The sequence below is a fragment of the Physella acuta genome, unplaced genomic scaffold (assembly GCF_028476545.2).
Source record: "Physella acuta isolate Inbredline_101_S28 unplaced genomic scaffold, ASM2847654v3 ptg000638l, whole genome shotgun sequence".
In the NCBI taxonomy this organism is placed as follows: domain Eukaryota; kingdom Metazoa; phylum Mollusca; class Gastropoda; family Physidae; genus Physella; species Physella acuta.
In genome coordinates this window covers 52,278-67,936 of record NW_026732157.1, presented here as the reverse complement: position 1 = coordinate 67,936, position 15,659 = coordinate 52,278, and the positions used below count along the sequence as shown (strand labels likewise).

Genomic DNA, 15,659 nt, shown 5'->3' with positions numbered 1-15,659 from the left:
TCTAGTAAAGTTTTAAATCTGCTTTTTATTTATGTTAATAATTTATACTATGGCAGCAGCATATAAGAGGCATTTATCTTATACATTAAAATTTAAAGATTTTGTTTATAAATTGTAAATTTTAAATATTTTTTGGGCATCGTTCCTTTCGTACAATTTATATATTTTATATGTGGAGAAATAAAACTTAGAAACCGGATTTAATTAATATAAAATTAAGTGCCATCCCACATACGATCAATACAGCACAGTATTAGTATCTTAAATAAATATAAACCGGTTCACAAACAACGTTGCGCGATATTAATAGTCGAGTTCTTAAATTATTCAACGCATATTCTCCTAGCAAATATCTTATGAATGATTAATTTTTTAAAATTTTAAAACGCAAGCACTTTAGGAGTTGTCGGTATTGGTTTCAGGGGCGAGAATAACACTTTTTTTTTGTTTTGTCTGGAATTGCCAGCCATCATCCCACACCCTAAGATTTATACTGTGTTGTAGTGAGGCATTATTGGAGCTAGGCTGGAGTTTTAGTTTAGACTTTGTGGGTACATAATGCTGAATAACTTGTTCTTTGTACAGTCATACAATGATACACACATGCACACAATCATTCAGTCATACATTTAGTCATTCAGTCATGTTCACAATCATGACTCCCTAAATGTCATACACATAATTGTACAACACACACCCATCATTTATTCAAACAAGCAATCATTCTATTATACATACAATCATGAATATTACACAACTACATACGCTCATATACAATTACTTACGCAAACGATTAATCATACACATTATCTGATACAATAGCACAATCATACATTCGCGCATACACACCATCATTCCGTACACACATTCATTTAATCATACACATTACTACACTTACAAAATCACACAGTCATACACTAAGAATACTAACATCTCTTGTTTGTAAATAAACGTTCATTTTGAAACAGTAGTTGTGAAATGTGAATATTTAAGGCAATGGGTTGTTTCTTCATGCGACTTTTAGGTTAAGGAACTTAGGTAAACTGCGATGGCTCTAAAATCCACAAACCATTGAGAGTAGTCTTACATTTCAGCTGTGATAATGGCAAGGGCATTGATAAAAAAGCAAATGTTGTTCAATAAAACCCGCGTAAGTTTCTATTGCTTCTAAAATAATTTAAAACACGTTTGTTTGATATTCAATCTTTAATAAAATCCCATTTTTAACTACTTTTGTGTGCGTGTGTGCACGTGAGTGTTAATATCACTATAATTATGGCGTACCAAACAAAGTCGATAAAAGTAAAGTATTTTGCTAGCTCGTATTCCATTCCAACTTGCCTCATCTAGTTCTGTTTGTTGTTACTATATTATTATATTTAATCGCTCTGATCTTAAGAAGACTCTCCAATTTAAACCTATTTTATCTTGTCGTGATATTGTTACCGGGGATAACACGATCAATTGTCAGATTTATTACAAAGCAGATATGAGAAAGGTAGCCGTATGGCCTTCTCAAATCCATCCAGCTCTGATGTTTAACTGACTTAAGTTTATATGACAAAGTTCACCCAGCTCTGAGGGTTACCTGACAAGTCTATAAGACAAAAGTAATCCAGATCTGATCGTTACCTGTCTTAAATTTATAGAACTCTATCCGGCTCTGATGATTTCCTAACTCAAGTGTGTAGGATAAAACAGCCTTTTCTGATGAGTACCCTGGGTAAACCGGTTAAGCTTTTTTGACTATCTCTAATTAGCTTACCAGACTATACCTAATTAGCTCACCAATCTGAAATGAACTCACCTGGCTATCCCCGACGTACTCAGAATCCCAAGAAATGATGGGCAGGCCGAGGAACTCAGCCAGTTTGAGGATGTACTTGTTGGAGCTGGTTCTCCTGCTCATACCCAGGGGGTTGTTGATGTTGAGGAGTGTGATCACGTGGTTGGGAAACATGCCCTTACAGAAGGTGTCCAGAATCTCTCTGGGCGAGTCGTACGCCATGCTGTGGGTTCCTTCTTTGATGGTGTAGTTCATGGCGATCCGTTCGTAGCGTCGTCTGAAGGTGAGGAGGGTGCTGGATTGTTCCTTGCCCAGGTCGTTTATCGAGATGGATTTCGGGAACAAGGAGTGGAGGCTGACGAGGGGCGGGGCGCCCCGTGCAGGGGAGGAGCCGAGGGTGAGGCATAGGAGCACAGCCAGAAGTAACACGTCCAGGGGCGAGCACCGCATGCTTGCTGGAGGTGTTTTGTGTTGTTTGAGCGATAGAGTAGCCGCCCTTGGAGAGTGATCGGAACAGGAAGACGGATTTTTAGAGCAATGGAGTCTCATGTCACGTGACTTCAATAACTTGGAGGGCTTCATACCACGTGACGTAGTGCGGGATGTCGTATCACGTGATACACAGTCACCGTGTGGCAAGACATTTTCATTCATATAATTGTAGGAGCTATTATCCCGGGACGATGAAGATCGCTGCGCATTAAGGGAAAGATTAGAACACTCCGTATCATAAAATGGCGGTTCCCTTGGCCGTGAATTCTCAGAACCACAGGTACAATCCTCCTGACTATGAACACCAAGCACCTTCACAGGTAATGTAGCACTGATCGGGGTGTGAATGCTACTTACCCCACAGCTCACACACAGGACTGGCAACGTGAAATTATCATATCCAGTCTGGCAGAGATTCAAAGCTGCAGGCTGCAAGATTAAATGGCAACAATTTAAATTATGATGGTTCTGAATTGTGACATCATCACTTGTGTCTACTTGTGGCATTTTGAGAACGTGGTGAAATAGGCAAGCAGGGTGGAAATTATGGGATGTGGGTGCCATCTTTGGAGCTAAACAAAGAACCTGGAGACTCCTGGGATTACAGAAATCTGCCACGTTTCCTGTAAGATTTCTATTAATAGCTGCACATACGTCATCATTATTCTTGCCCGAGATTTTAATCACAGTGTCTAAAACACAACGCAATCGTCCTAGAATTTGTACAATAATTATTAAAGCTAAGGCGCCAGAATATCTTAAGCGAATGATAACAAAAGATGAATATATATAATATGCGTTGGTTGAGATTTTTTCGGACGTACAGTATAAACAGGTGCATTGAAATATCGTGGAAATGCGAGATGAATTCTTGCGTAATGGATGACGCACAAAAGGTTGTCGCGCTACGCTTTTTGCGCTGTAATGTTGCGGGTGAGATAAGCAAGGCGAACCCACGCGGGTGTCTGGTATGGCATAGGTTAGATCTGGGTAAATGGTAGAACCAGTGGTGGAGAAACTGTACCTCCCGGGCTGGGAATCCATGGGATTTTGTTTCAGATTAAAGTCGTTGTTGTTTCTGTAGTGTACTGAAAACATTCTTCATACATGTTGAACTTAGATTCTTCAAACCAACGAGGTCTTAGGTTCAGTCTTCACACTTAAGACGCCATCTTGGCTTCGTTTAAAAATATGACGGCATCCGCTGACGTCATCACTCAAAGCACGCTGAAAGTAAATGATAAGATGAGGTACATTTTTACAATGAAACATGAGAGGAAATCAACGAGTGGACGTCAATGTAAGCTGCCGTTGCTATGGATACAATTCTATTCGGCATGAATAATGCAATAACTTTAAAAAATCTATATTGTTTTATTCATTATTTTCTCTAAGCATTTAAGCTTAGAGTAAACATCACTCTTCTAATCATCGTTAACAGATGTTTAAATTATAACTTAAAAGCACAACAAAGAGGTCATTGGTTGTACATGTTTTGTGGTTTAATTCCTTTGTTAAACTGTTGGTTTAACCTGACTCGGTAGAACCTAGTCTTATGAACAGATTTAAAATCTTCACTACATCAACAATTTTAATGTACTGCGATTGTATTTGCCCAGTAGCATGAACGCAGGTAGAAATGAATAAATATTCTCATATATATATATATATATATATATATATATATATATATATATATATATATATATATATATATATATATATATATATATATATATATATATGGTATATCTCTACTACATACTGTCCGAGCATTAGTTTGTATCCTACATTAAATGTTCACTAACTTACGTAAAGTTCCATTACATTCTAGTCAAATATGATATTCGATTATTATTAAAACAAAAACTCTTGACAGAGATAAGATTACAAAATATATGGTATCGTATTCGACGCAGTCTCGATAATTAAAAATATGAAGCCAAATATGATATCGGAGCCCTGGTCTTGCCAACGTCAGTCCCAGTGTTTAAAAATCTCATTTTCACCAGTAGCTTCCCCTGGCGCGTATAATTGTACGCAGCTGTGACGCGGTTCGCATAAAAATCGGCTTCCGTGTTTATCGCAGAAAGATCGTGGAAGAATTGTCGTGAAATGGGATTACACTGAATCGATGAATAGACCAGGTTGGAACACAACACAAAGGTGGGGGATTAAGTTATTTGATGTGTGCTTTGATAAACACACGGGGAAAATATTTTTATTTTTATTATTTTTGTTATCGCAGAGAGAGAGAGTCAGGTGTGGGGAGAAAGAAACTTTAAAAAAGTAGATCTGTTGCCAAGCTAGTAGGCGCTAATCTTCCATCATGTTACCCTCAAATATTTTGGTCCCTACCATTATCATAACATTAGCTCGTATTAGCTTATCCTAAACGTTATCACAAATCCTATCTCTAAGCCAGTAGCGTAGCGAGGGGGGGGGGGGGGGGGGCGGGGGGGGGGGGCATACGCCGAACTTAGGGGGCGCCAAAATGGGTTGGAAAAATAAATTGAAAGGTTGAGGGGGGTGCAAATTGAAAGTTTGAGGGGGAGGGGGTGAAAATCAAAGTCTTGAGGGGGGGTGCAAATCAAAATCTTGAGGGGGGGGGGGGAGGGTGCAAATCAAAATCTTGAGGAGGGGGGGGGGTGCAAATGGAAAGTTTGAGGGTGGGGGGTGCAAATCGAAAAGTTCGGGAAGGGTCGCTACGCCTCTGCTCTAAGCATAAGCACAGCACTAATTTTAATTGCAAGAATACTAAATCAGGAGCGGTGCTAGTTTGTAAAACATTAAATAAGAGGCAATGACAATTTTTAAAAATATCGAACTCAAAGTCATGGACTACATTATCTTAACCTACTATAAACTTCATTATCTGAACCTACAATAAACTTTAAATCAACGACTTCTATATCTACCTACCACAAACCCTAAATCAAGGACTACATTATCTACCTACCACAAACTCTAAATTATGTACTACATTATCTGAACTTCTATAAACTCTAAATTAACGACTACATTATCTACCTACCACAAACCCTAAATCAACGACTACATTATCTACCTACCACAAACCCTAAATCAACGACTACATTATCTACCTACCACAAACCCTAAATCAAGGATTACATCATCTACCTACCACAAACTCTAAATTACGTACTACATTATCTGAACCTACCACAAACCCTAAATCAACGCCTACATCATCTACATACCATATAAACACTCCAGCGAACAAAACAGACCAGCACTTGATGCTGACTACAACAGCAGCTACAAATGAACTCACATTGAACGTAGCAACGTAACAAGAAACTGAGACACAATTAGTCGACAGGTGTTCTACTGGGGGAGGGGGAGGGGGTGGGAGGACTGACGGGAGGGGGGGCATAATACTTTTTCTACGTTAGGAATAACAGCTCCCGATCTCTGCGCAATTAATGTAGTCCACGGGACCCCATTGTAATGTATTCTTACGCGGAGCAGCATTCTGTTAACGTATTTATGCTAACCTTTGTGTGTAAGTTTCAAGAACTTTTGAACGAATCATGGTGTACCACTGTCAGAACAATAACAGGCGGCGCTGCGCAGATTTAAGAAAAATGGTAGGCTGTGTTTCCGTACAGGAGTTATATCATGTGACATTATGTATTTAACAAAGAATTTTGCTGTCCGCCATCCTCCCCCAACTCCTCTTAATTTGAAGAGCAATTTTTAATACAGCCATCGTGTCGATTTCAATGCTTTAGTTACATTATAGTGAGTATCGTGAAAGCACATTTTTCTGCTCTCATAAAACATGGGATATAGGCCGACTACCTTTATATACACACACACACACACATATATATATATATATATATATATATATATATATATATATATATATATATATATATATATATATATGTATATATGGACGAAATATATGACATCATCATTATGATAAAAACCGACATATGTCATTCATATGTGACAAGTGGTTTTGCGTGTTTTTATGTGAGACTTATTATGTGACATTTTATTGGTTTATAACAAGTGGGTTTGTGGGCTTCCATACATTACATAAAAATATATTTACTGATACACGTGCCATTTGTTTGACACTGATAGTTTAAATTAGCGCTCTATATTGTCTCTTATCCAGTGGGAAATTTCGTGTTGGAAACAACTCCCCAAATGTCGTGCTATATAGGTTAAATAAGCGGAATTTATAGTTAAAGTTGAATTATTATAATTTTTTGCTGGGAGGGGGGGGGGGGGGGGGGGGGGAATGGGGGGGGGTCTTCTATAAAAGACATGAAATGTAAAGAGGAGAGGCGGTGGGAGTGGAGGCGACATTGAGACGGTAAGATACATGGGCGAGGATGAGGGAGTTTTAAGAAATCCGACGTTGCATGTTATAGGTACATGAAATAACCCAGTTAAAAGCAGTATTTAGTTAGCATTTTTAGTGGGTTAATGGGGGTGGGGGGAGGGTTCCTGACGACATTTATTTGTGACGACTACACGAATGGAAATGATATAAACAATGTGAGGTCACATATAGTCGAGCAGTAAAACAGCATCATATAAAAACCCATCTATGTATACATTTCTAGATACGAACATCCGTACATTACACAGGCTCAAGATTATTGATCTGTGACTTTCGTTACGCGGTCATGTTTCTCTTAACTAACGAAATCCCACCCTCCTTCCTCCTACTAAAAAAAAAAACCCTCCCCCCTTCCCAAACCCTCCGGCCAACTTTTGGCGGGAAGATTGATGCCACTGCACCTTGTATCAGCCAACCGCGTGATCAGGCGAGAATCTCGTCGGTTTTCGTGTTTTTGCTTGACACTGGAACCAGAAGTCCAGTCGTCTGTTCAAAAGGTGTCAGGTTTGAGAGTGTTTAGTATTCTGTTTCCGGGCGTGGCAAATCGGTTTCAGTGCGCATGCGCTAGTGTGAACGGAAATTAGAAATACGCGCCAGAGGACATTGTGAATAGTCAGTACAACGTCCTTGAGTCCATCCAGCTCTAATGAGTACCTAACTCACGCAAGGGATAGTAAAGGAGGTTGCTAGTGTTGATCACGCCATCCTTTTATTTTCCAAGGTCACAGAAACAGTTGAACTCTACTTCACATTGCTCCAAGGGCCCTTAGTTTTGAAAAGGGAAATTTACTTTAACAATAACACTGACAAATATAGTGGTAACACCCCTCTAAAAGTGTGTAGGTAAATAATAAGTCATCGTACACACAACAGCCCTACGTAGCATAAAATGGTTCTTGACGGATTCCCTATGCCACATGAGAATGGTGTGGTCGGGTTTGTAGAGCACCCGCCCACTAACCCAAAAGTACTGAGTTCGGATCTCGGTCCAGATATGAGTAAGTTTGACATCCCCTGAGTCCATCCAGCTCTGATGTGTACCCAACTAATGTTAGGGAAAGTAAAGGCGGCTGGCCAAAGTGCTGACCACACCTTCATACGCCGAGAACCGAAGAATGCTGTTCTTGAATTTTTACCGTCTTGAAGAAAGACTGCACCGCCTAAAGGACGAGGGTACCATCCTATACAAGTACAAGTTTCGCGAAATCTTCCTTTTAATACAAAATTGTAATTGTGGTCTGGTAGTAGAAGACACAACTACCCATACATTCTTCGGTCATATGTCTCAAGATTATCCAGTTGTAATTGGTACCCGACTCAATTTGGTGAAAAATAAAGATCCAATATCAATGAAAGTCGAAATAAAAAGAACTAACCTACACGAATCTTTAAACTATTTAGCTTACATCTAAGAAATTTGAACAACACTGTTGGTGTTACAGTTTTATAAATAGAATCAAAACAAATAAACTCACTAACCTGACGCTAATTTCAATGAACTCACTGGGTCATGTGTACTCTAGCCTTAGTCACAATTATCTCCCTCAAAATTAATTAAACACGTCTTAACTAAAATACATCTCAGTATAAATTACACTTGTCTTAACTACAATACATCGCAGTATAAATTACAAACCGTTTTGCTAATGATCCAACGGCTCCCAAGCCGACTTTATGCAACGTCGTTATGTGGCATTCAGTGTGCCTGCATGAGCCACAATTAAAACACCTGGCCACTTCAGTAACAAGAACATGTTGCCACCAGGCTACTAGTTCACACTAGACTTGTCAATTATATCTAGATCTGAAGTGACAATTTAGCTTGAAAATAGTTTAGTTCGAGGACTCTCAAATGTGTGAAATTTGAACGTAAAACAGTACCACAGAGATTTGTATGTAAAGTTTTGATCTTTTCAAATCCCAATTTAGTATATGAGCTCTACTTCATCTGCCCAATCGATCGCTAGGTCTAAAGAGGATTCTTTACCATACTGTTACACCCGCATCCTACCTGTATTGATGCCGTTTATCGCACTGACATCGTATGGTACATTCTAACACCCACCCCCTCTCCCCCCACTTTTGCTAGAATAATATAATAGTGCAGAGTATATATATATATATATATATATATATATATATATATATATATATATATATATATATATATATATATATATATATATATATATATATATATATATATATATATATATATATATATATATATATATATATATATATACACACATATAGTGCTGTAATTTTGCCCTACCCCAATCACAACAACTGATAAATTACTGAGTTCTTTTAGGACTAGCTGTGTTCTGGTCGACAGATTTAGAACCTTTGAATATAACAATAACTCAACATGAACACATTTGTGTGTGTTTGTATGTGAGGCGTGTGTGTGTGTAGTTGTGAGGTACCAGTGTTGACGTATGACGTATGTGTGTGCGGCCTAGTCTTCCATTACCAAACAACAACCACCAGACCTCCCCCCCCCCACAACAAAACCTGCTATCGTCTGCTCATTGGCTGGGTCTGTTACCATTGCCTCGCACATACTGTTAACCTTTAACCCCAACAACCACCCAACCCCACATTTATGCATACACGAACTAGGCTGAGTATTCTACCAAACTTACACTCCCTTCATTAGCCGCTGACTGTTGTTACCTCCTAATTACCTATTCATTTCATACACTACAAAGTGCACTTCTTAATTGCACATTTGATTAACATAAATTAATTTTCATCCATACCTAAGGGCATACTGTTTAAGTTGTATACGTATACACGCCTATATTGTTTTTTATCTTGATGATCAGACAAACAGAAAGAGCATCCTGTGTCCTTTTAATAAGAAATTACATTATATAATATAATAAGCGAACGTGAATATGTTAATTACAGTTAATAAAGATAAAAACAAAGAATACCGGAAAAGAAATTTGAATAAATAAGCGATGGGATAGATCTAGATGCTAGCGGTAGAATTTAGAAATGTGAATGTGTGAGCTTCGAGAGAACTAACTAAATGTAGTAATGAGAAATGTGAAGGTACAGGTTAGTGACGAATTTACTAACTGTAGAATAGAGAAATCTGAATGTACAATCTACAATCTAGTGAAAAAGTAACGTTAGAATTGAGAAATGTGAATGTACAGGCTAGTAGTGAATTTACTAACTGTAGAATTGAGAGGAAAAGTGAATGCACAGGCTAGGAGTGAATTTACTAACTGTAGAATTGAGAAATGTGAATGTACAGGCTAGTAGTGAATTTACTAACTGTAGAATTGAGAAATGTGAATGTACAGACTAGTAGTGAATTTACTAACTGTAGAATTGAGAAATGTTGGTGGCGCCAGGTGTGTGGCTGAGGTGAGTAGTTGGAACACGTGATCACTGGACCGTGAAGTCGCGCTCAACGGTGGGTAAGTGTGTGAGTCATTGCTGAATATTCATGTACATCAAGTGTGTGTGCTTGTGTGTGTGCTTGTGTGTGTTGCTGTGTGTGTATGTACCTGGGCAGAATAATGCGGGGAAGGTCAATAGAGCAAACACATTTATCAATTAGCTAAAAAGTTTGGTCTCGAGTTTTTTTTTTTAATTTTTGAATTACTCAGCCTTGATCGGTACTCAGCCTAAGTTGGAAAAATTACAGACGGTTAAATAACTTTTTAACATAACATCATCACAAAACCTGCCAAATCTGGCAATAATGGGCCATCAAATTATAAAAGTTCCACCTTTTATCTTTTCGTTATAAAACGAGTTACTGCAGTAACGTTTTAGCATCAGTAAAACCTAAGTAATAAGTAAACCAGCAACAATTCAACTAAAATCAAGATGAATAAAAGCTGCACAAAAACTCAGTGTAAGAATAGTTCCAAATAAAAATAAATCATTCTGGTCAGACTTATCGAGGAAAAACATATATCCACATTTTTACCAGAATAGAGTGTTGTGAAAAACTACAAAGCGCAGAATATAAGCACAAATGTAAAATCTGTTTTGTTTATAGGACTTATAGAAATGACAGGTGACCTAGGCATAACACACAGGACCCAACGTTTGGTCAGTAATTAGTAGAGCTGCCCTTCAACAATACATTGGCCAGACCCGATTACAAATATTCGACTGTTGGAAATCTAGGCATACATCAGGTTAGAAAAATTATTTTAGGCAATGGTAAGGTGGGTGTCATACAGGGAGGGGGGAGAGGTATGGAGGTAAAAGACTGACCATAAAAAATTTGGAGGGGACAGACTTTTGCGAACATATGTGTAGAAGGGGAAAAGGGAGGTAATTTCACCAACAACAAAAGCGTGAAATCCACACTAGATTACCAGACAGAGCAGTTAGACTCAATGAGAGGACGATAAACACGAAAAAACGAGAGTGTTTCTTTCAGGCACATCTCCGGCGGTCAGTGTTTCTTCCAGACTTTTTTCTCCATTATCGGGGGGGGGGGGCGGTCAACATTTTCCGGTGGGGGGGGGGGGCACTAGTAAAAGTATATGTTTACTATATAAATCCATCTCGTTCGGGGGGGGGGGGGGGGGAGGCGGTAGACTTTCTTCGGGGGAGCCCCCCCCCCCCCCCCCCGAAGGGATGCCTGGAAGAAACTCTGGGTGCATTGTCTCCCCCTACCCTTGAAACACGTCCACCAACCCCCGGGGGTTGAAATATTTAAAATATGTAATTTATGTAGTAAAAATATTTTAAACAGCAATGTCCGTTCCCACTTTCTCTACGGAAGTTTCATTTGCCCTCCCTCACCTGGAAAAGAAATTGAAGGAATGTTTCAATGTTAACCTGCGCCAATGAAGGTTTCTACACATTTTCCATAGGAGAAAACAACTCTTTCTGTAGCGCCACAAGGGGCGAACTCCAAGAACCACCACATAACGTATCAACATCACTGATCTCCCCTTCATATTTGTAATTTGTTCAAACATACATTTTCGATTGCGACATTCACTCCGAAAATAGCGTCTGTATATTAAAAGCAACTTAAACCTTGTAATGAGAGGATTTATTTGAAACCATAAACTGTACCTGACCTTAAAGGAAAAATTATAATTTAAATGTAATGGTACAACAACAACAAAATCATCATCCATTTTAATGGCGGCGATACTTAAAAAAACAACAACTCATTGTTAACGATAGTAGTGTTTGTTTTCCTTATGACTGGCGCATGCGCTTCAAGGCTAAAGTTAACATGATAGTTTCCCGTCCAACCGGAAATTACGTTCTTTAGACGGTACACTGAGTTATGGGATAGACCAAAAATGGCGGGCACTAAACGTAACCCCAGCAGCCGACCACGCGGGCCTCCCACAATAACAACTTTTATCACCGAGACAAATTTATTTCGTAAAAAAAAAAGTTTTTTTTTTTTTTTGACCAAAGTTGGGTGTGGGGAAAACCCGGTTAGGTTGTTTTTTTTTTTTAATTTGTTTTTTTTTACTGCTGGTAAAAAATAAAATGGAATGGTCAAGTTTTAAAAGAGATGTGGGGAAGGTAAGGGAGGGGGGGTGTGGGAGGGAGATAATTGCAGAGGAAGTCGAAATGTAAAGTTTATTATGAACATTTTACAATTTATTGGTAGTTAAAAATACAATGTAGCGAGGCTGGTGGGACTTAGTTTCTAGTGAGAGTTGGGGGCCGTGGGTAGGGGGTAAGAGACTGAAGGGGAATGACGATATGGGGGGGGGGGGGGGGGGGTAATGGAGAAGCTGTAGCTGGTATAATGTGGTGGTTGTAAAGATTTGAAAGGGGAGGGTCGTATCGATTAGCTGTACTAATCTATTGGATTACCAGGTGTTGCTGAAACATTATATTCTGGTGGTGAGAATTAGCGTTAATTTAGGTTGATCGTATCGTTTGGTGGTGTGAGCTGTATGATAATGATGGTGTGGCTGTGGTGGAACAAACATTGGAGTAATCACAAGGTAAGTTACACGTAGCAAATATTTGATTTTTATTTTAATTTTACCAAAAAAGATGAAAATAATATAATTTATTTGTAGGTAAAACGCGTTAATAAAATGATAAGATACACTTATATAATTGCAAAACACTAATATGTGATGATAAGACACTCATATGTGATGGTAAGACACAAACACCTGATAAAGAAACGCAACCACCGATGTTTCACCCAATACAAAATGCACTAAACCATCGGTTTATTCAAAGAATTAAAGGTGTTTCGAGCATTAAACTCTGGGATCTTGTCCAGATAAGCAACAAGTGTATGGAAGAAAAGTTAAGCCCCGCCACTTGTAACCCATTGCTGGTGTCTAGACATTTGAATATTTAAACACACGTCATATAAACTTCTTGTCCGTATCTAGTGTTGGGGTTAGGGTTAGGGTTAAAGGTACCAAAATACAGTCCTTTTCATGGAAATTATTAATGACATTTCCCAGTTTCACCTTGTTCAATAAAAAAAAAATCTAAAAGTACCAGTTTCATATCCTCTTATAACCTTTTTGTTTGGGATGCGGGGGGGGGGGGGGGGGGGGGTAACTTTTTGGAGGGGCTTATCTAGACAAAATCCAAACTCGTACCTACGATTTTTTTCTTCATCATTCACAGCAGTGGCGATGGGCTGATACACAACTACTCAACGGTAAGAAAGTTCCCTTTTCAAACCTGACGGTCTATAGGGCAAGTGAAGTAGAGTTCACTTGTTTCTGTGACCTCGGCATATGAAGAGATAGTGTGGTCAGCACTATGCCCAGCCGCCTCAGGGACGGTCTACTGACTTGAACCAGGATTCGAACTCGCGACTTGCGGGTTGGCAATCCAGCTTTCTACCGCTAGACCGCTCCGTCCCACTCATCGGTAACCACAGAGAAACACTATGTCTATACATCCAATATCAAGAACACCAAATCAGTAGAAGAAAGAAAAAAACACACAAGAAGACCAAACCTAAAAACACCAAAAACACCACAAAGACACTAAAAATTCACCATCTACCAGCAACAAACCACCCACCTCTCTCAAACCCAACACGCCCTCAAGACCAGACACAGCACCAAACACACTACCACCAGCCCAAAGATCAAAGAATGTTCTGGAAACTATGAGCAACCCTCAAATAACGTCAATAGCAGTTACATCACACATACCCTCAAGGCGTTCTCACCCCACCCCCCCAACCCCCACCCCCACTCTCCCTGCGCCCCCTGCAGTGACACACTTGTCCTAGCTGCCCCCCCCCCTCCCCCCTCCCCCATTTCCCATGTAACCATATTCCATTATTGTCGTACTAGAGTAACACGATGCTTACATCTCGCAGCTAATTGAAAATAAAATATTCCCCTAGGGCAGAGCGGGCAGAACGGGCAGGGCGGGCAGCAGACCGCTACCATAAATTAGCCATTTTTTTCCGTCCCCCGGGAGAAGTCCCCGAATCGAAAGCGAATAATTCTACATGGTCCGTACACCCCCCTTTCTACACCCCCTTCCATAGTTTTAAACTATGATACATAGCATTGCAACATCGTTATTATCTTTTATGCGTCTATCGTTCTCTGAAACTTGGTTATTTTATTTACCTCTTTCGCTGTTTAATAATACAGTAATATATCTAATTATAGAATTCCATCTTATTTAAAAGTATGGTTTGGTACCCTACTCAGATAAAAAAATTCATAGAATATACAAAGTGGAGTTTTTATTTATTTATTTTTGTTTTTGTAATGTTAAGCTATCACCACTTTCCCAGACTCAAAGCTAGATGGACACCAGACCGAGAATCAAACGAGTCCACCCAGCTCTAACGGGTAACCAACTTACGTTAAGGAAAGCAAAGGCGGCTGGACATAGTGCTGACCACATTATTCCTTTATACACCGAGGTCGAAACACATGACTACTACATCCGCCTAATGCATCGCTAGGTCTAAAGAGGAATCTTTACTTTACTTTAAATCTGTAGTCAATCTGTTTTTTTAACTCTAATCAGCAAACATTTTTATCTTGGTGTCACCCCTTTTTTGATATGGTGTCAAAATATATTTAATTAACTGAGTAAACTCTAATCAATTCTTAATTTGAAAGAACAATACAATATATTAATCGGTAAATTTCGCGATTTATGTTTTGACTTGGTGCCACCCACATAAATGGTGTCACACGGTGTGGTTCGCCTTCCACCCCCCCCCCCCCCCCCCCCACACACTTTTTTAAAGCTATTGATTGCATTCAAAACAAAAGCGTTCACAGGGCTGCCATTGCCAAAAATATTCTCTACGAGTGTGTACATTGCTTCACGAGTAAATAACACGGAGTAACGCCCCTTGGCAGAGTTACCAGTATATTGGCACATCGGAGAAAATAGTTCACTTCATAAATCGACTACATAAATTACTTTGTAACAATGTTACTTCATAAATCGACGACATGAATAACTTTCGAATAATGCTAACTTCATAAATCGGCAACATAAATTACTTTCGAACAATGCTAACTTCATAAATCGGCAACATAAATTACTTTCGAACAATGCTAACTTCATAAATCGGCAACATAAATTACTTTCGAACAATGCTAACTTCATAAATCGACAGCATGAATTACTTTCGAACAATGCTACCGGCTAGAACAGTTTAATAATTGCGATGGATGAAACTATTGATTTATATTTAGTTCGCACAAAAGAGGTTAAAAACTACGGCCATATAATCATATTACGTAGGGCGTAGACGCATACATTAGCATAAAACAACAACACAAAATGTTATTCTTAACATAATGAGGTGATTTTCAAGAATGTGAAAAAAAAACTTTTAAAATATTTTTTTTTTCAGTAAAAAACAACAACACTTTAATCTAAATTAAAACATCTAATCTAAATTGCTGATTAAAATTTTTAAGGATAAAAAGAAGAATGATGGAGTGTTATAATGGAGGGGGAAGGGGTATTAAAATATCCAGCTAACTAGTTCTTTCTAATCTAGCACCATTTTTGGGG

At 38.8% G+C, this 15,659-nt stretch overlaps 1 protein-coding gene across 1 annotated transcript in view; it reads right to left on the bottom strand.

Moving 5' to 3' along the window:
• The window catches only part of LOC131948318 (glutamate receptor ionotropic, NMDA 2B), a 56,343-nt gene that overhangs the window by 27,866 nt on the left and 12,818 nt on the right, over positions 1-15,659 (bottom strand). Inside the window, exon 2 of the mRNA XM_059309893.1 lies at positions 1,808-3,505. Within this exon, the coding sequence (XP_059165876.1) occupies positions 1,808-3,376 (1,569 nt within the window). The 5' untranslated portion in view covers positions 3,377-3,505. The remainder of the gene's footprint in view (positions 1-1,807; positions 3,506-15,659) is intronic.